Raw genomic sequence first — 24,418 nt, 5'->3', positions numbered from 1 at the left:
TACACATTTATTGTGAAGTTACATCATGGACATTTCTTATCTGTCAGGGTTTTTTTCTCTCTCAATATCTAAGTGCCCCACTCTGAAAACAGAATGTCAAATTAAAAAGAACTTTTGCTCTGATCCAGTAGAGTAGAAATTGAGTTTTGTGCAAGAATTAGATGTACAATGCAGAACCCCTGAATTTCAAATATATCAATTAATTCTAAACTGCACTCACATCGTTGCTTATATGAACATATTTATACTAAGGTGTGTAGAATAGTGGTGAAATCAACCATGGAGCTTACTACCATGTTTCTCCGAAAATAAGACCCTGTCTTATATTTTTGTGAACCCTGAAATAAGCGCTTGGCCTTATTGCCATGCGCTCAAAAGCCCGATTGGGCTTATTATCAGGGGATGTCTTATTTTGGGGAAAACAGGGTAGTTTACTTGGACTTAGCCTATTCAATGAATAATATGAATACATCACAGGTCTCACAGAGAACCATTATTATTCCTCATAGAGAACCATTATGCCATAATACTGACTTCATACCTATGCGCTGAAATGGCATTTAATTGTATACAAAATTCAATCTTTTCTTTGATGTCTCCCTAAGTCTATCATGTTTTCAAGAAAAGATATCTACGTGAACCCCACAGCACAAATTCAGTCTGTGTAACAGACCATCATATAATATGAGGGATATAGCCAAGAATCAAAAGGAAAGTGTTTTGCTGATTTCTGTTACCTGCAAACAGGTTTTGGAGCATGTCCAATCCTGGAAGGGTTGCACTCCTGGAAGATGTAGTGACATAGCAGTGACTCAGCGGCTGGACGGCAAAACGGATTCACGGTTTTCAGCTCAGCCCAGGCTGTGCGAACAAGCAGTTCCTGAGTCTCCTCCGGATCTCCATAGGAAGTATTAAAGAAAACAAATGCATCCTTTGCCAACAAAGCACTACACACCTCTCCCCGATATGAACTGCAGTAGCCTGCATCACCTTTGTAGACTTTGCTGATGGGAGAAACACAGGTAGATAAGGATTTCCATGCAGGCTGGAACTGAGGTGTACAACCTTTGAAGAAATAACAATCGCAGTTCGGATGGGGTAGTTCTTGCTTAACTGCCCAGTTTAGCCACTGTTCAAATTTACAACAGTACCTTTATGGAAAGTAAAGTTTACAACCAGCCTTCACACTGTCACAGTGTCCCTGTAGCCAGGTGATCAAGATTCAGATGCTTCATAGCCAATGGGCATTTAATAATTGTTGCAACATCCCACAGGCATGTGATCACCATTTGATCACACTTCACTACCGACTTCTGACAAACAGAATCAGTGGAGAAACCAGCAGTAAAATTGCAAGTCGAATCACATGATCTCTCACTTAACAACCATATCACTCAATGACAGTGTTGGTAGGCTCAGTTGTGATTAGTAAGTGAGGACTACCTCTACGATATATGTATGGTTGATATGTCTAGTAGTCCCCAACCTTTCTGGCTCCATGGATTGGCAGCGGCGGCAGCAGCAACGTACAAGCTAGTTCCCATGCATGTACAAATGAAGCGTTACACACTTCCCCGCTGCTTGCATGGCCTGGTTCTCAACAGGCTGCTGACCAGTACTGGTTCACAGCTTGGGGTTTGGGGACCTTTGTAATATATCAAGCAAGATTTTCAAAATAATTGCAAGCTTTCATAATCCTAAGAATTCTGAATCAAACAAGATGACTAATATTAAAAGAAAAACAGATGAAAAGAAAGAAAAAAAATGCTGGATCTTTAATCCATATCTTTGCAGTTGACATTCATCATTAGAATAAGTTGAAGTCATCAGATTCTGATCAAGTTCAGAATTTAGTTAAGAGATTCCTAGAACTTCACTCCGGTTTGTTGGAAAGAAAAAGCAAGCAAATATTTTGGAAGTTCACATTTTTGGAACGATTAATCCCAGCTGTTAAAATCAACACTTTTTTATCAGGAAGACTTAGGATAACTCTCAATATAATCTAACAATCACTTTTATCTAATAATGTGTTATCTTTCCAAAGAATAATGCTAAAACTAACAGGCACACATCCTGAATACAATGCTGCTTACTCCTGAAGAATATTATGGTTATTCCACATAGACTTAAAGGTAAATGTAAAGGTTCCCCTCACACATATGTGCTAGTCGTTCTCGACTCTAGGGGGCGGTGCTCATCTCTTGCGAAGGTTGTCGAAAGTGTGGTGGCACGTCAGCTCCCGATGGCCCTGGATGAAGCGGATTACCTCAATTGGTACCAATCGGGTTTCAGGCCCGGGTATAGCACAGAGATGGCATTGGTCGCGCTGGTGGATGATCTCTGGAGGGCTCGGGACAGGGGTTATTCCTCTGTTCTGGTCCTGTTGGATCATTCGGCGGTTTTCGATACCATCGACCATGGTATCTTGCTGCGGCACCTCGAGGGGTTGGGAGTGGGAGGCACCGTTTTATGGTGGTTCTCCTCCTACCTCTCGGGGCGGACGCAAGCGGTATTGGCAGGGGGGCAGAGATCGACCATGAGGCCCCTCACTTGTGGGGTGCCCCAGGGGTCGGTTCTCTCGCCCCTTCTGTTCAACATTTATATGAAACTGCTGGGGGAGATCATCTGTGGTTTTGGGGTGAGGTACCATCAGTATGCTGATGATACTCAGCTTTTTATACCCACCCCGAACCAACCCAGTGATGCCCTCGACATGATGTCCCGGTGCCTGGAAGCTGTTCGGATCTGGATGGGAAGGAACAGGCTTCGGCTCAACCCTGCCAAGACTGAGTGGCTATGGATACCGGCATCTCGGTCCAAAGGAGAGGTTCCATCATTGGCTATAGGGGGTGAAGTTTTACCCCCTGTAGACAGGGCACACAACTTGGGTGTCCTCCTGGATTCGCGGTTGAGTCTAGAAGATCATATAACAACCGTGACCAGGGGGGCATATGCCCAGATTTGTCTGGTGCGCCAGTTGCGCCCCTATTTGGATGAGATGCCCTACGCACAGTTACTCATGCGCTAGTCACCTCCCATATTGACTGCTGTAATGCTCTCTACATGGGGCTGCCCTTGAGGAGCACTTGGAGGCTTCAGCTGGTACAGAATGCAGCCGCACGGGTTGTGATGGGAGAATCCCGATACTCCCATGTAACACCTCTCTTGCGCGGCTTGCATTGGTTGCCCGTTGCCCTCCCGGTGAGATTCAAGGTGCTGGTAATGACCTATAAAGCTCTACATGGCTTAGGCCCAGGATACTTGGCGGACCATCTGCAACCAGCAACAGCTTCCCATCGCCCGGTGCGTTCCCACAGAGAGGACCTGCTCCAGGTACTGTCAGCTAGACAATGTCTAGCTGATGGTAGAGCAATGTCTAGCTGACGGTAGAGCAAAGTAGAGCTTTCTCTGTGGGCGTGTCCACCCTTTGGAATCAACTCCCCCTGGGGCTCCGGCTGGCGCCTGACCTCTGCACCTTCCGCTGCGAATTAAAAACATGGCTGTTTGCGGCACCTAGCCTGGACTGAGGGGGTTTTCGATTATTTTAACAGATTTTAATATTTATTTATGTATGCATTTTATGTTTTTATTGGCTTGTTTTTAATTGTTGTGAGCCATCCTGAGTCCTATGGAGATAGGGCGGCATATAAGTTATATTAAATAAATAAATAAATAAATAAATATTTCAAAGCCGAAGAGCCAGCACTGTCCGAAGACGTCTCTGTGGTCATGTGGCCAGCATGACTAAACACCAAAGGCTCATGGAATGCTGTTACCTTCCCACCAAAGGTGGTCCCTATTTTTCTACTTGCATTTTTTATGTGCTTTCGAACTGCTAGGTTGGCAGAAGCTGAAGAATATTATAGTCATTCCACATAGATTTATTACCTCTTATTTTGAGATTCCTTTGTAATAGATTTCATAGCTTTCTGGATTTCACAGCCTTTAATCAGAAAATTAGTTAAAAGTCTACCTTCTGAGTATAAATAACAGAAATGTAGGATATATTATATATGCCACTTGTTATCCATTCTTTTGTTCACGTAAAACAGGGGTGTTAAACTTGTGTTGTCATGTTGTCATCACATGATGTATCATGACTTTTCCTCCCTTCGCTAAACCGGGAGTGGGCGTGGCCATGCATGACGCATCCGACCCGCAGGCCATGAGTTTCACTTTTATGTACAGAAGCAATCTTAAAGCAAACAAAAATTTCTACCTATCACTCATGCAGAACGTGAGTCATCAAAAAAAATCAAGGTGATGGCTACAGCTGTTCAACCTCCCACCCTATTTCTATGTTTGTTACAAAAAGGGCAAATCTTTGATTGCCATCCCCAACCACTATCTTGCCTGCTTTTTATACCCCTACCCCCATGTCTCTTGCTCAAGGATTACCATAGCAAATTCACTCAGTTCAAAATGGGGGACTGCCCATAGAGGCTAATTTCTGAAGGAAACTACTGTTCTAAGGAGTCCATTTGACTCATCCATTTGGCAAATCATGATTACCAATGTGATGTTAGACACAGATGGCAAACCAAGGCATCTCTGCCAATATTTCACTTTTATTTTATTTTATTTAAGGCATCTATATAGCCGCCCATCTTTCAGACAACTCTGGGTGGCTTCCAATAAAATCATTTTTAAAAAACTGTAAAACACATTCAATTAAAAGATAAAATATTTAAAAAACAATAAAAACCAAAACCTGGCACCAATCCACACAAACATATCACTTAAACTCTCAGCGTTTGGGAGAAAAGCCAGGTCCTTAAGGCATTTTCAATGTTGGGGACTTGTTCCACAGTGTTGCTTCACAGGCAAGTGCACAAAAAAATCATTAGCCTACAATGTCTAGTTTAATCCACTTGCACATCCATCCTAAGGGTAACCCTTTCGTGGCAGTGGTTTATTTATAGATTTATCACAGATTATACGGCTGCCCATCTCATACAAGTTGACTCTGGCAGTATGCAATAAAACAAAGGCAATTCTTCCTCCAGGCACTCAGCTCCCTTCATATGAAACACATGCAGAACTCTGCTCAGCCAGAGCTGTTTTATGAACCTTTACTCAAAGGCCACAGAGTTCAATTTATATCCCTTCTAAATATTTGGAAATGCCAGCTATCTGCACCTTTGCAGAACCCTTCACATCACCGATCTGTCCGCCTGGAGGAAAATGAGTTGCCTGCTTTTTGACAAGATGACTAGCATTTCCAAACACTCCATATTTACGGATGAGCTCCAACTGCAAGAATGCCGGTCAGCTTTCTCCGTTTTAGAATTCTTTCTCAGCATTGCAACTTACTTGCATCTTTAATGCTATTCCTTTTTTTTTTTTGGGGGGGGGGGGAGGCTACCATCCGGATGGGACCGCTTTCTCCTCAGCTCAAGTTTGAAGGAAAGGAAGTGATTAATGATGACTGTAACTCGATCGCTGTGCGGCAACCCTGAGGATATAGTAGGGCAAGCCGGGAGTCCTATTTCTTCCTGTGCTCAAGTCTTTTCCACTCTGATTTTATGAATGATATACAGAGAGGCTGCCTGTAGTTTTATAAGATCCATTTCTAGCCTTCCTTGTGTCACAGACAGGCTTCTGAAAGAAGACAACTAGCAGGACTTGCAACAACGTGTGGGAGGACATCTTCAACCCTTAATAACAAAACTCCTGTTCAGAATTCAGATTTGCCAGCCAAACATTCTTCCTCCGGGGATACTATAAGCAGCCTGTTCATTGTCTGCATCCCCATTTTCTTACTGTTTTCCTCTGAATGGCTCCTTAAGGTTACTGAATAACTCAGGCCTCATTAGTCTAGTGCTTCCTTTTAATGGCAGCAGGCTGTGAGTTTATGTCCTTGAATTTTGCATATCTGTTTATCTAGCTAGTTAATATTTCAGTCTTGATTTTAGCTTTCATCTAAACTTGCCTTTGTCAACTAGCCAGATGAAGCTCTATAACCTATCATTACTTTCAGTAAACAAAAGTAATTTAATGTTAACCACCCTCCCGTCTCCCCAAAATTTGCTTATCTGTAAAGTTAGTCACTTTGAACTGAGCCAAATCATTCATCCGTCTAGCAGGTAAACTTTTGTTTATTATTAGGTCCACACAGATGAGCAATGTTTTTGGTCTGCTGCTTGTTTCTTTATTTGCTGCTTCCTTTTCCAGATTGTGTACCCTAATTTGGATCCATGTTTCTACAGCAGGGATATCACTGTGGTCCACCCTGGAAACAGTGAAGGACCAGCCTGTGGTGCCTCTGCAGAGGGTTGCAGGAGGATGTCCCAGCCGAAAACAGAACTCGGGAGTCCATTTTTGCTGACAGAGCACTCAGGCCACCACAGGCGCCTCCGACACGAGTGATGTCAAGCTGGCCATGCCCACCCTGGCCATGACCATCCTGCCCCCCCCAAGGTCAAACACAACCCTGATGCAGCCCTCAATGAAATAGAGTTTGATACCCCTGTTCTAAAGCCTTAATAAAACTAAGAGGCTTAAAATACTGTTGTCAGAAAGTAGCCAATTCCTTGCATGTAGTTGACGCTCTTTAAGTTCTAGAAACAAAGTGAATTCTACAAGAAGGCAAATCTGGGTTTCCTGCAAAAGGAATCTAGACTGGCAGAAAAAAACAGATGGATGTCTTCTTCAAAAGGTTGCTTCCAATCCCTCTGGCAGCAGTAAAAAAAACATAAAAAGATGGCCTTGACAAGCACATTATGTGTCAATCAGAGGTCATATGAACATTCCTCAAATGCCTTCCCACCTGCATTTCCAACTGTGGGAATTTGGTTGACAGATTTGGCTGCTATCTTGCCATGACCTATTAACCTTTATGGCAGCGGTTCTCAACCTGGGGGTCGCGACCCCTTTGGGGGTCGAACGGCCATTTCCCAGGGGTTGCCAAAGCCCTCTCTCGCCCCCCCCCCCTTCACTCACCCTCTGCCTCTGCTGGATCGCCCGGTCGCCGTTCGCTTACCCCGCCCACTCCCAATCTATTGCTGCTCCGGAGTCCCAGCTGATGGCTAGAGGGAAAAAAACTTTAAATTCTTGCCGCGGGGCTTCAAAGAGCTAGCTGCAAAGAGGTAAATTCCTGGAGCAAGTTTTTTTCCCCCTAGCTATACTGAAAAGAGAAAGCGAAAGCAGGGTCTTAGCTGCAACGTGACAAAATGAGGCAGAGAGGTTTCTTTTTCTTTTTCCTCACCAAAAAAGGTAGGTACAAAACTGCAAACAATGGGAAATTTAGGGCAAGAGGAGGTTCAAGATTTTAAAACACAAAAGAAAAAAAGCTCTATTTAACTAGGGAATTGTAATAATTGAGATACTATTAATTGTATATTGTGTTGAAAATAGAAATGGTTAAGTTGTGGTTTGGAGGAATATATGGGGGAAATTATTTGGTTTATTATTATTGGTAAATATAATTAATTGATTTGTAAGAAATTGGATTGCATGGAAATAATTGGAATATTCATGTTCATATTGATAAATATACAAAAAAGATAGTTATATAACTAATTGATTTATATTAAAATGTTGAATTTGTATTAAACAACTGTATTACATAATTAACCAATGTGAGGATGGATATAAAAATAGATGACAATGCAAAGGGGTATAATATAGAATAGAAGGGAAAAATTGAATTTGATTAAGATTAGAGATGAGGATGAAGGGTAATATTGGTTTTTTTAAAAAATAGTTGAGGAATAAATATGGTAAAAAGGAAATATAGAAATTGTAAATTTAATTGAAATGACTAAATACTGTGTTGGAAGAAATATCCTTCTGGGTTCTGCTCCAAGTGGGGAAAAAGACACTGGAAACATGGAGACTGTTTGGAAAGATGTTTTAATAGTGGACAGGATCACATGGCTTGATGGGGCCCATTGTGTTAGTTTCTGTTGCTATTGTGTTGCAAATGTCCTTTGACAAAGGATTGACTTTCTGCCTCTGGCCCATTAACAAAGGGTGGGGGGGCAGGAAGGTGGGAGCTGCTTTGTCTGTAAAATATGCTTCTCCATTTCTCATCCAGGGAAATATAATATTCTGCCTTTTTAATATTTCCCAAAATATTTCATTCTTCTAGGAAAGGGGTGGCTGCTAACCTCCTACAACTGTTTAAATTTGTGGACCGGCCAAATACTCTGTTCAAAGAAAATATGTTGTATGTTTGTATGTGTGTTTCTAATTATTGCTACTTATTCCTATTTGTTCTCTTTTATTCTTTAAAGTTTAACAATTCATTCTTTATCTTAATATCTTTATATTTGTTTGGGGTTGGCTTTCTTCCCTTTCATCTTTTTTATTGTACAGCAATCTTTCTCCTCCTCTTTCTCCTCTTTTCTTTCTTACTTACTTTCTCTTCCCCCCCTCTTCTTCTTCTCCCTACTTCCTCTTTCTCCTTCTCCTCCTCTCTTCCTCCCTCTCTTACCTTCACTCCTATTCTAATTTCCCTTCCCTTCCTTCATCCCTCTCTATTGCTGTATCCTTTTATGCATATGGACTACTCAGAGGGCTGAAAAAGTTATTTTTGACTGGTCCTCGCACTTTTGACCAGTCCTCGAACTTACGACTGTCCTCACATTTTACGTTTTTGCCCTATCTTGTCACCACGGTGAAGAGAAGCAGTTGTGAAATGAGTGACATGGTTGTTAAGAATGCTACAATAGGCATAAATGATGACCAGTCATAAGTGCGAAGACCGGTCAAAAGTGTGAGGACCTGTCAGAAATCACTTTTTTCAGCCCTCTGGGTAGTCCTTTTGTGCATATGGACTACTCAGAGGGCTGAAAAAGTTATTTTTGACTGGTCCTCGCACTTTTGACCAGTCCTCAAACTTACGACTGTCCTCACATTTTACGTTTTTGCCCTATCTTGTCACCATGGTGAAGAGAAGCAGTTGTGAAATGAGTGACATGGTTGTTAAGAATGCTACAATGGGCATAAATGATGACCAGTCATAACTGCGAAGACCGGTCAAAAGTGCGAGGACCTGTCAGAAATCACATTTTTCAGCCCTCTGGGTAGTCCTTTTGTGCACAGGGACTACTCAGAGGGCTGAAAAAGTTATTTTTGACTGGTCCTCGCACTTTTGACCAGTCCTCGAATTTACGACTGTCCTCACATTTTATGTTTTTTGCCCTATCTTATACCATGTTGAAGAGAAGCAGTGGTGAAATGAGTGACATGGTTGTTAAGAATGCTGCACAGGCATAAATGTGAGGATGGTCATAAGTGTGAGGACCAGTCAAAAGTGCGAGGACCTGTCAGAAATGACTTTTTTCCAGCCCTCTGAGTAGTCCCTATACACATAGCCACGGCCACCCAGTCACATGACCAGCTAGCCACGCCCACTCGGTCACATGACCTCCAAGCCATGCCCACAAAATAAGCCACACCCACAGAACCGGTAGTAAAAGAAATTTAGAACCCACCCCTGGTTGGGGGTCACCACAACATGAGGAACTGTATTAAAGGGTCGCGGCATTAGGAAGGTTGAGAACCACTGCTTTATGGAATATTTTTGTTATATAAGGAATGGATCTTGAAAAAAATGCTGTCAAGACTACAAACTTTTGGCATGCTCTGTTTATGCCAGGAAGAAAAAGCCTGGATCTGAGTTTTTGCTTTTTGTTTGTATTTATTCTCTTTTTTCTTTAGTTGCAATTCAACATTGGCCTATAAACCTGGCAAGCATCTGGTATTTCTGATACTCTGTTTCCAGTGTTTATCAACTTGTGAATGAGGACCACCAGGGCAGGAGGTTATGCATATCAGTAAGTTTCACTAAAATTATCCAGTTTCTAGCCAGATGTGCACTTTCTGCTTGGCCCATTGCCAGTACAAACCAGCCATAGTTTGTTTGTTTGTCTTATATTGATAACACTGAATAGAGGCTGATTGTTTACAAAGCAATCAACAAAAACATCTGTAACAGTTAAAATACTATGGCAAATATAATACCACTAAAACAGCTAATAATTAACAAAAGTGAGTTGCAAGAGAATTAGCTCAATCAAATAAAACAATATCTATAATTAAACTAATCTGGATAATTGAGTGTAAAATAAATGAAGAATGACAATAATAAGCAATTTCAAAACTTTTTTGAAAACTCATTTTAACCTATAGGGCCATTATTAGTTTCTTGTGCGCACTTGTAAAACCCACTTTTGGTCTTTTAATGCGAAAAGCTAAACAATCAGAAAATACAAATGATTCAATGGCTTCCTTTTTGAAGCTACATTCCGAATTTACAAGTTTGTAATTGGAATTATATTTCACTAAACTTTGCAATTTTCTTAGATACTTTTAGAAACATGGCTTGGGATATTTCTCCCAGAGAAATATCTTACCAGCAGAACACATAATATATCAGTATTTATTCTATTCAATTGCTGAATATGCCTGCAAAAAGATTCCACCCTCCCAAATATGTTTAATGGAATAGATCTAATCAACTTTAATTCATCAAATTACATCGTTTCTTTAAAAAAATTATGCATTTGATTCATTCTAATAGCTTTGACTGGGAGTACTTCGTAATTTTTAATAAGGTCTAGGAAATGTATCTATCCACCAAGATATATACATTAGTGAACACAAAGTCTCCATTCAAGAGGCTTTGTTTCTGGGGCAATTTGTAGGGCAATTTGCATCCTTTATTCACCGAATCGTAATAGGATAAGATACTGATGTTTTCAATTTACAACCCTGGAGTGTTTTCCAATCTCTTCTTTCTCTCTCTCTCTCTCTTTTGCTTACCAGAAAAAAAAGTCTATTGAAAAGACAGAATAACTTCATTATTCAGTCTCTCAACCAGAAGCATGCAACTCAGGTTTCCCAAGGGTTAATACAATTTTCAAGCAGATGGATGGGTTTTCCAAAATTACTGCTTTCCGTTCCTAACAAATTTGCACTGTGTTCACTTTTGAAAAACTCAAACTTTCTTTTCTAGTCCTTGCTTCTATTGGAATATCGCTCACAATCAAATCTTTGTAGTGGCATAATAGAAAAGTTGAGGATATTACAGCATATTAATTTTGTGTATGTTTCATATTTGTATCCCGTCTCCCTCAGGATCAGCCTTATCTTCAGTAAAGTTGCCTTTATCGGTTTGCCTGTTCAGGTTCTGGTTTTAACTTTTATTACATTGCAGATGCTCCAAAATGTTTGGGGTTCCAAGTCACCAACTTGGCTTTCTGCCCCACTTGAATTAATTTTTTTTTAAAAAAATACTTTACTGTACTGTATACTGTATACTTTTTAAAAAGTATACAGGAAACTGACATACAATCAAGCAAAATAACTTTATTGCCCACAATGCACTGAACATTCTGAGGGGATGCAGGTTTTCCTCAATCTATCTCCACAATTGAGCCCAAAATTTATGCTGCTAAGCGAGACAGTTGTTAAGTGAATTTTGCCTAATTTTACAACCTTTCTTGCCACAGTTATTAAATGAATCACTGCAATTGTTAAGTCAGTAACCCAACTGTTAAGTGAATCTGACTTCCCCATTGACTTTGCTTGTCAGAAGATCGCAAAATGTGTTCACATGACCCTGGGACACTGCAACCGTCGTAAATACAGATCAGTTGCCAAGTGTCCAGATTTTGATCATGTGACCATGCAACAGTCATAAGTGTGAAAGACATAAGTCACTTTTTTCAGTGCCGTTGTAACTTTGAATGGTCATTAAATGAATGGTTGTAAGTTGAAGACTACCTGTACTGAAGGAACATCCCACCAGTTGTCTTTTGTAACTGATCTCACTCAATATGCTATACAGTTAATAAATAGGAAAAGCCATTCCCAAATGGCAGCCATGTTATGAGAGTGCACTAGCCCCAAAAGAAAGAGAGCCCCTATTCTGATTTATCAGAAGCCTAAAACAAATGATAAATTTTATTTTTAATAATTATTTTTTCATAGCCTTACTGAAACTGTCTTTCCTTAGTCTCAATATCTGTTATGGCTAAACTGCACCCAAATTATTCATACAATATATACTTGCGGATAAGCCAAGAATTTCAGCTGCTTAAAATACATCTTAAAACTTGGGTCTGGCTTATCTGCAGATGGGCTTATCCTTAATTAAATACAGTTCCTCAGGTTTTTTTAAAGTAACTGGATAGCTCATATATATTCATAGATAAGCCCCATCTGATAAGCAGACCCTTGAATTTTTAATCAATATCACTTATTTGTATTTCTGAAGCACACATGCAAAGTAATTAATTGCTATAACAATTAAGGTAAAACAGAAATTAACTTGTATCATAATGTTTAAACAACTTAAAGTTACTTGACAAGTTGATATACAGTCCTAAAGCCCTGGACTGTGGCCTATTCGGAACCAGGCCACAGGAGCAGTGGGCTGGCTTGTCTGCACACGTGTGTGCAGCTCAACTTGCTCAAGTCAAGCTGCGTGTACATGCACATGCGTGCCGGTCCGCTGCTCACACATGAGCTGCGCACATGTGTGTCAACTGGTCTGCCACTCATGTGGGCTGGTTCCTCTCTCCCCCTCCCCCGCTGGGCCGCCAAACTGCAAACGTTGGGGACCGCTGCTATATTGGACAGTACTTATCCTGTAGCTTTATCAATATTTTATTATAAGTTTGTTTCTTGATTAAATTCAGACACACACCAAAACCCTCCATCACAAGCTGCTTTTTTGCAAAGATAGAAAGAAGTGAACCAAGAAAATATTATGATCTGTATTTTAAAGACTTAGTTGAAAGTAAAAGAGCACAAATGCACTTGGCAAGCACCCATTTTCATCTTGAGCAAAAAAAAAAGTTTTCAGAGTGGTTACATACATTTCTCACAATCATCATCATCATCATCATCATCATGATCATTATCTCATACAACTCACATAATAATTATGCCAAGATTTTTCTTACCTCCATTCTACAGGAACAGACGCGATCCATTGAAACAAACAGTTGAGTTGGGGAAAGACAAGGAAATTGTCAGGACAATTTGCATTGTACTAAAAAAATCTATTAATATATTTATGGATACAAATAAGTTTGAAAGTACTTGATCACATTTTCCTTTTAGTTAGTAGCTGTCAGAAAACATATACTGCAAATGCAGCCCAAAAGGATAATGTGATAAAATAGCCACACACACAAAAAACAAATGAGACTCCACTGGAGCAGAAATGCAGAAAATTAATTATCCTAGTGGTTAAAGCTGGAAGAGAGCAAAATATGATAATGGGGAGGAAATATTTAAAATCTTTTTGAAGTATGGCATACATGAAAAGCTACCACATGGTTAAGATTTGCATGGAGGAATGGATTTCATTAAAGTGTCCCCAGTGTGGTAAGACTGCAAATCACCATTCCATCATCTTTTATGAGAGTGTCACATTAAAAAGAAATCAGACTAAGTTCATCCTGATTTTCCATCCTCAAAGAGTTATGTATATGGGTCCTGGTGAATAAAGAACATTTTGGAGTTCTGTTTTCCTTGGAGACCAACATACTACCAACATAAATATTATACTCAAGATGATGAAAGCTCACTGAACTATTTCCGCCTGGCCATTAGGGGATATTAATATAACACTTCATCACCCTTCCTTGCTTCCTTCCTCTGGATGAATTTACAAAGTGGTCTTTAGGACAGTGTAATGAAGATGGCACCAAACATGTAGGTCTGCCAATATCTGAAATACTGTATATTATAAGGGGAAACAGCCAGGAACAAAATAAATTCTTAACGTTGTGTTTATCCTGGAGGAAATTACAAGGAAGTTAAAGCCTCTCACATTGTGTGCCTTTCACATTCTATGAGGTTCCTGAATACAACTAAAATCCTAGCCTAAGGTTAAATATCATCTAATCCTTCAAGAAAAGCTTTTTTCCCCCTGATGCATACCTGAAACATTAATAGTCGCTGCAGCTTTTGCAGTGCCGTAAGTCTCACTGTGCTTGTTAGTGGCTATACAGGTGAATAAACCTGGCCGAGTGACATAAACCTGCAGCCGTGAATCAATCATTTTGTCTTCTACTGTTTCTACAATGGATCCAGCTGACACCTAAAGTAAAAAAAGAGAAATTGAGAATGTCATCTTCTGCATAGTCCTGGAGATTGAACATTAAGCAGTTCATCTTGTAGACTAAATCATTCTGGTAATCCTCAATTTATGATCACAACTGAGCCCAAATTTTTTCTTGCTAAGTGAGATAGTTGTTAAGTGAAATTTACCCTGTTTTATGACCTTTCTTGCCACAGTGGTTAAGTGAATCACTGCAGTTGTTAAATTAGTAATGCGGTTGTTAAGTGAATCTGGCTTTCCCATTAACTTTGCTTGTCAGAAGGTCGCAAAAGGTGATCACATGACCCTGGGACACTGCAACCATCATAAATATGAATCAGTTCCCCAAGCATTTGAATTTTGATTATGTGACCAAAGGGATGCTGCAACGGTCGTAAATATGAAAAAATGGTCATAAGCCACTTTTTCAGTGCTGTTGTAATTGTGAACACTAAATGAACTGTTGTAAGTCAATGGACTTACAAGAGTTCCATTAAGAAACTATTTCAACAGCTGAGGGATTCATAAGGCAGTTCTATGAATACTCAATCAGAATTATTTTTGAGTAAATTCACGGGGACTGATAAGTGTGCATTGTTTCAGCCTGAATGTAATTAAAATAAAGCAAAATGGTCCATTTATTAAAGCATATATACTCATTGATGATAGAATAGGAATCACAGTTATATATCTGTTTATTTTATGAAACCTATGTCCCAACACTTTGGTCTTTCAAGTTGAAAACAGCTTAACTGTCATGGTTCTGTAAAACCATTATTTGATGATACAATGTCTTGTCATGTTTAGGGAATTGTATAGGAAATCCAGGGCAATCACAATAAAAACTAACCTAGGAGAGAAGCAACTGAGAACTAAGGAGAAAGTTCCTAACAGTAAGAACAATTAACCAGTGGAACAAATTGCCTTCAGAAATTGTAGATGCCCCAACACTGGAGGCTTTTGAGAAAAGACTGAAATAGTATAGGTCTTCTGCAAGAGAAGGGAGTTGGACTAGATGACCTCTAAGGTACCTTCCAATTCTGTTACTGTTATCTTGGTAACCTTCAATAATTCCAATGCTCTTGTACTTTTTTCAAAATCAATAGAAAAAAAAAGAATAGTTGTACATTGTTTTTTAGTGTATCAACTATTATTACTACCATAGACAAGGAGAATGAGCAACATCCAAAATTTGATTTAGTAGTTAAGCAGTGAGACACAAGTCCTAATCTGGCCTTTAGCATGGAAGGTACCTGGATGACCCTCAGCCAGTCATGATCTCTCAGCTCCAGGAAGAAAGGAATGAAAAACCATTAAGAAAGCTCCATGGTCTTTCCCATATAGTCCCAGGATTTAAGATTGACTTGAAAGCACACACACATCCACATACAACCATCACAACTCACAGATTTGCCAAATTTCATATGAGTTTGGTGATCTGGCATGTAATGGCCAAAATCTAACAGGATTTCAAATGAGAACATCATCTCACAAGAAATCTGGAGGGCTTGAATTTTGGAGCCTGGAGACAATTATGTCAGGAATCCGAAATAGTGATTGAACCTTAATGTGAAAGCTTATAACCAAAGAATCTTGGGAAACGGAATTAATCAAGAATCATAAAAGTTGTCTGTTTTGGATTTTTATCCCGCATAATGGAACTAAAATTCTCAAAGAGAGAACAACAAGTTGCTTAGCTTCATCCTAACCCTGACAGGATTACAAAAGATCTAATTTGTCTGAAATTTGTATTTTTTTCTAGATTCAGTGGGGCCAAGAGATACTGTTGCTTTTAAGATTAAACATAATGATTTAAACTTAAAATGTTTGCTAGTGTTGAATGTGCAACAAATGAACTAATGTGAAACATTTTCTCTAAAAAAAATACCATTCCCTCAATACTTGACTGAATAAGGATAAAGTTGTAAAAGGGCCAATAATTTATCACTTCCATTCAGTGATTTACTCTGACTAGCATGAATATCTGGATACATACACATGCACACACAGTCCTTTAATTACATATTAGAGTGTTGTAATTCCTGCATTAATAAGCATTTCATGCTAAAATTTAAAAGAAAACAAATAGTTTGTGATTAAAAAATGCCAATTATGTTAGTTAAATCCCAAGACAATTGAGTTGGTTTTTCCACTTCTGCTGAAACATTTCACTTCATTCTGAGTAAAATATATAATCATCAAATATCTTCCTCTAGAAATCATTTGTGGATTTAGAGTGCCAAAATCATTCCTACTGGAGTGTAAAAGTAATTTCCTCGAGGCATGAACTCAGTTTTCCTTCAGTTCATCCAGGTGCTGTAATGTCTGAGCTAACGCATCAGATTAAATAATATTCCCAAGCAAAACTGCTTTCCCACATGGAATTAATAGATTTCTCTGCAAAGAAACCATTCATACACTTACAGCTAAGCAAATGTGTATTTTTATACTAGGGAGACAAGGGAGGAAGAAGGATTTTATTTCAGTAGGCTTTTGGATTCCAGAGCATGTGGGAGCGCATCTATTTATCTTAATTGGGAAGTTTTGTTGTTGTTTTTGTTGTTATTATTTTCATAACCTATTGATGTAGCTGCGCAGGTACTGTAAGCTAAATAAACCAAAATAAACAAACTCGGTTAGCCACAATTAGTTTAAGCATGAGTTACTCAATTAAGACTGTTTTCTGAATTGGCACAACACAATAAATATATGGCTTATGCTTAAGGTTCTGAGTCTTAGCCTGAACTTTTTTCCAATACTTAAATGTTTATTTTAAATATTTACATAGATGTTTTTCAGATTGTACATGAATGTACAAGCTTTATCAATTAAAAAACCATGTAGCCACATCAAGCTTCATTGCTCAATACGTTTACTGCAACTCTTTCTATTTTCTCCTCTTTAGATTTCGTTTTGGGGGTTTTTTTTGTACGCAGTAAAAAAAGGCTGCTTCTAAAACCTGAAGGAAGTTCATATGTGTATCTTCCTCTGCTCTGGGTAAAGGCTTTTTATTAGAAGAAATATGAGACTCTGAAGGGTGAGTCAGAACAGTTCATTCTCTGCCTGGACCACACAGCGTAGAAAGCTCTCCTTGCCACGTTCACTGATAGAACTCACAGAGAGTTGGAAAATAATTTAGGGAAGATTGCAAACCGTTTCAGTTTATGGACAATCTCTCATCAAGTCTTCCTTAGGTAAAGTAATCATTGGCACAGCTGATTTTAAAACAGCTCGAAAGGGAGTTAGATACTGCAGCGTGCCATTCGCTTTGTGGAAACTAATAAAAAATGCAGAGAAAGCCTTTAGTTTAGCTCATTGTTCATAACTGTATTTTTAGCTTTTCTAAGATGGCAGTTTTTCTATTTGAAATCGGAGACCGTCAGCCTGCATTTTCTTATTTTCAGAAATTCCATGACTCATAGTCAAAGAACTATTAGGAATCCATGAAAAATATTTTTTTGTTTAATTATTATTGAATTATTAGAGTTATTATCTAATATTAATTCTATAACTAATTCAAGGTGTTTGACAGTGTTAGGGCAAACACTCCACCCTCTCAGAGTTAGCATTCACTGATCATGCTAAACTGGATAATGTGATTTGGTTGCTTGTGGCTTCCACAATCCCATCCCAGTATTGTGGTTTATACAATAATCCAACTTCAAGTAAACCACAAATTCACAGGAAGAGTGAACCAAGTTATGTAGTTGCAGTAGGACAACTGACTGACCTGGTTCATCCAGGTGTAGGGTGTAGGGTTTCCTGCCTGGGCAGGGAGTTGGACTAGAAGACTTCCAAGATCCCTTCCAACTCTGTTATTCTATTCTATCCATTATGTAAAATGAATACATTTTCGTGTGGACAGAGATTTACGTTTTAAATTTACTACTGGTAATAAAAATAAACTGAACTAGGAGATCATAAAGCATTTCAAAAATAGAAGCCATGAAAAAACTGGAGTCTGTGGATCCTGAACAAAACCAGATCTTATCAGAATTCTAAGTGGGAAGCAGGGGTGAAATCCAGCAGGTTCTGACAGGTTCTGAAGAACCGGTAGCGGAAATTTTGAGTAGTTCAGAGAATCGGCAAATACCACCTCTGGCTGGCCCCAGAGTGGGGTGGGAATGGAGATTTTGCAATATCCTTCCCCCAGGAGGGGAGGGAATGGAGATTTTGTAATATCCTTCCCCTGCCACCCCCACCAAGCCATGCCCACAGAACCGGTAGGGAAAAAGTTTGGATTTCACCCCTGGTGGGAAGTCATTTTCTCCACAACTTTGGTTGGTGTTTTGGATATGCAGTTGTTTGTTCGCAAACATCAGGATTTTCTCAAATTTGTGCCCAATTGTACAAAGGTGGTATCTTTGGCCTACATAATAAATGGTGCTCATGAATGAGCACCTGAAGTAAAAATAATATCTATTTACATATAAGATTCATAGCATCTGTCTTATGCAGAGGCAAATTTCATCCTTTTAAAAGTTAGCTTAATTATTCTTCAAAAGCAATTGTGTTTAATTTAAATAAGAGAGCCCATGTAGGTTAAAATTAACAATTTGTAACATATATATTGATAGAAAAATGTGCAGTATTTGGGTTTTGTTCACACACACATGCACACACACATGCTTGATTGCTTTTCAATCCTGTAGCTTCCCAGTTTTTCAGTGCCAAAGTAAATGAAAATATGTAGTAAATGGCAGGGGTCCCTAATCCCCGGGCCATGGACCAGCACTGGCTACAGACTGCTAGGAACCAGGCCACTCAAGCAAGTGAAGCCCCATCCGCGCACATATGGGATCCAGACTGTACGTGAAACCACCATCATCCCATCTGTGGAAAAACCTGGTACCCAAAACGTTGTGGATTGCTGGTATATGAAGTTTGATGGGCACATTGATAACAACAAGAATCATGCTGGGACCAAACTACACACTTCACAAAATAAACAAACTTCTTTCCATAGGCAAAGCTTAAAAGGATGATACAAAGATTAGAAATTGGAGCACTGAATCTTCAGTCACATATTATACTTATAGAGGACAACAAACTCATTACTTCATATATAATTGCACTGGCAGTGCTTACAGGACCTACTAAAAATAAATAAAGTCATAGTAAGAGCCAAATCAGAGCCCAACAACATCAGGAAAGGTATCCATTGGCCGAAAGTCCAAAGCAATCACAGGCAACCATGGGCAGAGAGAAAGGTAGCATGCATCATGGCATTGCTATGCAAATTGTGCAATTTATGTCAGTCACTTCATGAAACTGACTCAAATAATTGATACCATCTGTGTGATGAAATGGCACACATGATATTATTGTGGCTTGTACCAGGAATCTATGATAGCAGCGTTTTCTAAACCAATATAAGTTGCAATACATTTTCTAGAATTCTGGAGATTGCAGAGGACCTTTAGAATATCAAACACCCTTTTTCATTCTTATCTGGAGATGCCAAAATATCAGAATCTTGGCCTTTTCCCATGTAAACAATATACCATCCAATATGCCATCCAGCACTGAATTTAGCCAAGAACAACCAAAATTTGCTCAAACTTCCTCTATGAGCTGTGCAATTTAAATAACTGATGTTAATATCTATTGTCAAAGACTGCTATTGTAGTTATCTTAAACACATTTTCTAACATGTAACGGTGCAAAATACTGTATATGAAAATACAGGAAACCTGTACTGAAAAAGCAAAACAGGGATGCATGACTATATGGTGGAGGTGTTTGCACATGGGAAGTTTGTTACTCAAATCACATTCAGAAAGAATAATGAATTGCATTTCCATATTGCATCTCTGCTTTGCAAGAGCCTCCAACTTTACTCTGCCAGTTTCACCCTGGTTTCAAAGCTTAATTGAATTTGGTTAAAGAATTAATCATCAGAATTTAGGAACTGCAATGATACTTACAGCTTTTCCATTTTCAAGCCATGTTATTGTAGGAGTTGGAATGCCTGTTGCTACACATTGCAGAGTTACCACAGAGCCAAAGCTGACGTTATAGGATTCAGGAGCCTTCAGAATTCGAGCAAAAACTAAATGTAAAAAAAGCAAAAACATTAGTAAACCTGAGGTTAGCTATTGGTGAAATGTTTCCAGTTTCCCAAACTGACAAAATAGATGAAGATGGAACCAATCTGAAGCACCCAATAATTTTTGAACTCCAAAAACACCCCACACATTTGGCTAAGAGTTCACTGTTGGATTTATCTTCTTCAAAAAATAAAACAAAAGTATTTCCCATCATTGTTGGTCCTCTATAGAGAGAATTGTATCTACCCCACACTAGAAAGAAAATGTTTGGTATCACAGAAACCCAAATGCTCCTCCCAAAACATTACTTTTGAAAAAAAAACCTTGTACAAATTATAAATGTTTCCATACCCCTGATTGATTGACTGATTTTTCCACCTTCTAAACCACTCATCTTTCTCAAGTTATGATTGCTCTGAATACTTAGTTTTTTTATACAAGGATACTTAGTCACTATTTAAGTCAATCACCTCAGAAAGTCCAAACATAAACTGAATGATGAGTGCTAATAACAGAAACATTTGCTATATCTGTAGAAATATTTCTGGAAAGGAAGAATTGCCTCTAGTCTTGAAAGAAAAACAACAAAAGATATTGGGGTATTATACTCAATTTATTTAATCCTTCCCCACTTGCAAAGATTTATAAAGTGCACACTTTTCAGAGTGGATACCTCTAAGATCCAGTCTGCCCCTCCTTCCTTTGAATTCCTTTTAAAATGAAAATTCCACTGTTAACTATATAGGCTTTCAAAAATCAATGTTAAAAAGAGTTCATATGAGGTATGTTTTCCATAAATGAATGATCCAAAAGAAACCTGCAGAGACAATAAGATCTGCAGGTCCCAACTTGGGGTTGTAGTGGGAGTGAGGAATATAAATAACATTAAAATAGTTAATGTCCGGTGTCTATATAAATCTGCTGTACTAAATGACTCATTTTCCACACATGAAATATATATTGCAGCAAATTCCAAAAGGCAAGTTCATACAAGGATAAGATCTGTTCAAATTACCTTCCCTGGGAAGTGTGCAAAGAAGTCTTTTGATGCTAGAGCTGGCTCATATATGATGCATTTAAGGAGCTCAAATGTACATTTAAATGTAGAGTCTTACCTGTTGGCTTAGTTCTCAACTATATCCAATGAATCTGTGCATCAGATAAAATAGACTACAGTTCAGGAAAGAGCAGACCCTACTAAATCTAAAATGCCTTAAAAGGTTTTTTTAATGGCTTTTCCCAGTGACTTCAAAACTTCCTAAAAGTTATTGGCTAAGAAAAATAAACTCAACCCAGTTGCTATCCTTCAAAATGTAACAGTGGCCTTTAGATAAAATTCCTTTTGTTTAATTCTCCAGGCTGTATTGCTGGAAAGATCTGAAGTAGGAAATATTACAGGAGATGAACTGAAGTCTCATTTGGATTGGGAATGGGAGTCTGCAGTACTGCATAGTAATTGCTGAGTGAACAAAATTCACTTGCTAAAAAAAAAAGCACAGATCAGAAGGAGATTGTACAAATAGAAATAGAAATAGCACTTTGACTTATATACCGCTTCATAGTGCTTTACAGCCCTCTCTAAGCGATTTACAGAGTCAGCACATCGGCCCCAACAATCTGGGTCCTCATTTTACCGACCTCAGAAGGATGGAAGGCTGAGTCAACCTTGAGCCTGGTGAGATTCAATCTGCCAAATGGAGAAGTAGCCTGCAGTACTGCACTCTAACCACTGTGCCACCGTGGCTCTAGGAAACATCTAGGAATGGTGTCCCAGATGTATCCATTTTGGCTAAAAGTAGTATTAAGTACTTTTCAATTACCGTTAAATGAGATCTTAGTTTTATTCTGCTGAATAAATGGATTCAATGGGAATAACTAAAACAATAATCCTATCTATGGAAGCAATAGTAGAAAAGAAAGGAGCACTGGGAACCCGTATACACTTTCAGTCACAAAAGTTACATCCAAAATAAATTCTGTCAGAGTGCAAGAAACAAGCAGAGCATCTCATTATTTTACACCTGGCTTTAGCATATGAAAGTCCATATAGAGCCAGCAAAGGAGAATCCAGATCCTGTTGCTTGAAAGCTGCTGGTGTGGTATTTGTTTGTTTATTTGACTACTATACTACCCATTTTGCTGAGGCAACTCTAGGCAGCTTACAGTTTATGCCTAAATGGCACAATTGTTATATTATGCTTGTCCTTGTGCTTTTCTCAGACATATATATATATATATGTGCTTTTCTCAGTTATAAGCTTCAGACTGTGAGGTTCTGTACTATGTTTTAGATTGCATGATTCTATACAATATATATTAATGTATACAATGCTGCTAGTGACACCCATTTCTATTGTGGATAAGTCATTAATGAAGTACATTATTCATCCACCTGGTTGAAAGATTTAAACCATCCTTTGTTGAGCTGAAATCTTTCTGTTAGGATGAACTAAAACTTCCAGAATTTCCTTGCCGCATGATTGATGGCCAAGCTGGCTGAGGCTTCTGGAGTTAAAATCCAACATCTCTGGAAGTCATCCAGTTAAGAAAGACAAATCTAAGTATTCCTAGAAGCAGAACTAGAGCAAGCCAAGAGCTGATATCAGCCCTGTCATTCAGAATAATGTATCACGTGTATCCAAACATATTACTCCACACACATATGCATATGCAAATAATCTTGGAAAAGCCATAAATATTATCCCATGGGAAGCAAGACTATGAAATAATTTCCCAAATGTATGTCTTTAAGATTGACTCAGGCTTCCATCCTTCCAAGGTCGGTAAAATGAGGACCCAAATTGTTGGGGGCAATATGTTGACTCTGTAAACTGCTTAGAGAGGGCTGCAAAAGTGCTGTGAAGCAGTATATAAGTCTAAGTGCTATTGCTATTTTAGAAGTATATTTATTCAGAATTCGCCATTAACATTCCTTGCAGACAGACGAACAAAACCCTTGGTAAGAAGGCCATTAGATCAAGGGTGAAATGCTACCGGTTCGGACCAGTAGCGATGGCGGCGGGTGGTTCGGCGAACTGGTAGCAATGGCAGTGTGAGGCTCCGCCCACCTGCCCACTTCCAAACCGGTAGGGAAGGTAAGTAGATTTCACCCTTGCATTAGATCATTGATTAGATTTGCTTGTTTGTTTCTATTTACTCATAGATTCAAAGCTGGGATCAAAGGCTTCCATTTTTGTCCTGAACACTTTGCAAAAATATATACGCAGTACAGATGTTGGAGGAATGCAGATTCTGTATTTGAGTGATCACATCACCAAACAGATCACTCACCTTCCACTTCCAGAATTACAGGTTTAGAGTAGGCCGTCCCGAGGCTGTTCTTTGCCACACAGCGATAGTGTCCACCATCTTCCTTCTGTACATTATGAATCCTTAAACTGCCTGATTCAAGAATAGCAATTCGAGAAGTTTCCTGCCATAAAATATAAAGCTTCAAGTGAAATGAGGTAGAATAAATCTTGTGACCCAGATAGATATATTTATTTATTTGATTTATATTCCTATTTCATTTGTATAATTTGAGGCAGCTTACATAATGGTCCTTCCTAGTTTCCCCACAACAGCCACCTTGTAAAATGATTTGGGCTGACAGGCAATGATTGGGTCAAAGACACCCACCCGGTTTTCATATCTAAGGTTAGACTAGAATTCACAGATTCTAGGTTTCTGGTCCAGTATCTTAATCATTCATCCTCTCTATGAAATAACAAATAAAACAATATTTTTTTCTCAGACCAGTTCTGCAAAAAGATGCAGGTTATAATGAAATAATGACAATACTCACCTTTATCACATTTTCTCCTTTGATCCAAGAAACTGAAGGCTTGGGATTTCCCATTGTAGTGCATGGGAAGACAGCCTTCAATCCTTCAATGATTTTCAGATTTGAAGGTGGACGGGTTATTTTCGGTTCTACAATTTTAAAGATCAAAATGAAATGGAGTCTGGAGTCAAATATGCTAAAGAAGGGGTGACCAAACTTTAGCATAGCGGAGTCCAACCTTGGCAACTTTAAGACTTGTGGACTTCAACTCCCAGAATTCCCCAGCCAGCATACTGAAGTCCACAAGTCTCAAAAGTTGCCAAGGTTGGACACCTCTGTGCTAAAGTTACATTATACTATTACAAGATGATAGGTCCATTTTGTCATCAACATCCATACTCTCTTCTAACAAAGCAATCAAAGAGCAATGGAGCTTGCTATCTCCCAAAAGCCTATAAAGAGATGGAGGGAAGGCTTTTCAAAGGAGAATAGAAGCAGGAAATTCACACTATCTCCAAATTT

At 38.9% G+C, this 24,418-nt stretch overlaps 1 protein-coding gene across 1 annotated transcript in view; it reads right to left on the bottom strand.

Annotated features, from left to right (window-relative positions):
* MUSK (muscle associated receptor tyrosine kinase) overlaps positions 1 to 24,418 on the bottom strand; it is a 44,383-nt gene that overhangs the window by 13,719 nt on the left and 6,246 nt on the right. Inside the window, exons 4-9 of the mRNA XM_070935502.1 lie at positions 23,918 to 24,045; positions 23,404 to 23,545; positions 19,990 to 20,114; positions 13,903 to 14,062; positions 12,918 to 12,924; positions 738 to 1,004 (exon numbers count right to left, since the gene is read on the bottom strand). Coding sequence (XP_070791603.1) covers positions 738 to 1,004; positions 12,918 to 12,924; positions 13,903 to 14,062; positions 19,990 to 20,114; positions 23,404 to 23,545; positions 23,918 to 24,045 — 829 coding nt within the window. The remainder of the gene's footprint in view (positions 1 to 737; positions 1,005 to 12,917; positions 12,925 to 13,902; positions 14,063 to 19,989; positions 20,115 to 23,403; positions 23,546 to 23,917; positions 24,046 to 24,418) is intronic.

This window comes from Pituophis catenifer, unplaced genomic scaffold (assembly GCF_029215685.1).
Source record: "Pituophis catenifer annectens isolate HBS135680 unplaced genomic scaffold, rPitCat1.0.hap2 SCAF_2, whole genome shotgun sequence".
Classification (NCBI taxonomy): Eukaryota; Metazoa; Chordata; class Lepidosauria; order Squamata; family Colubridae; genus Pituophis; species Pituophis catenifer.
Note: the sequence above shows the minus strand (reverse complement) of the source record. Positions and strands in the feature narration are given on the sequence as shown.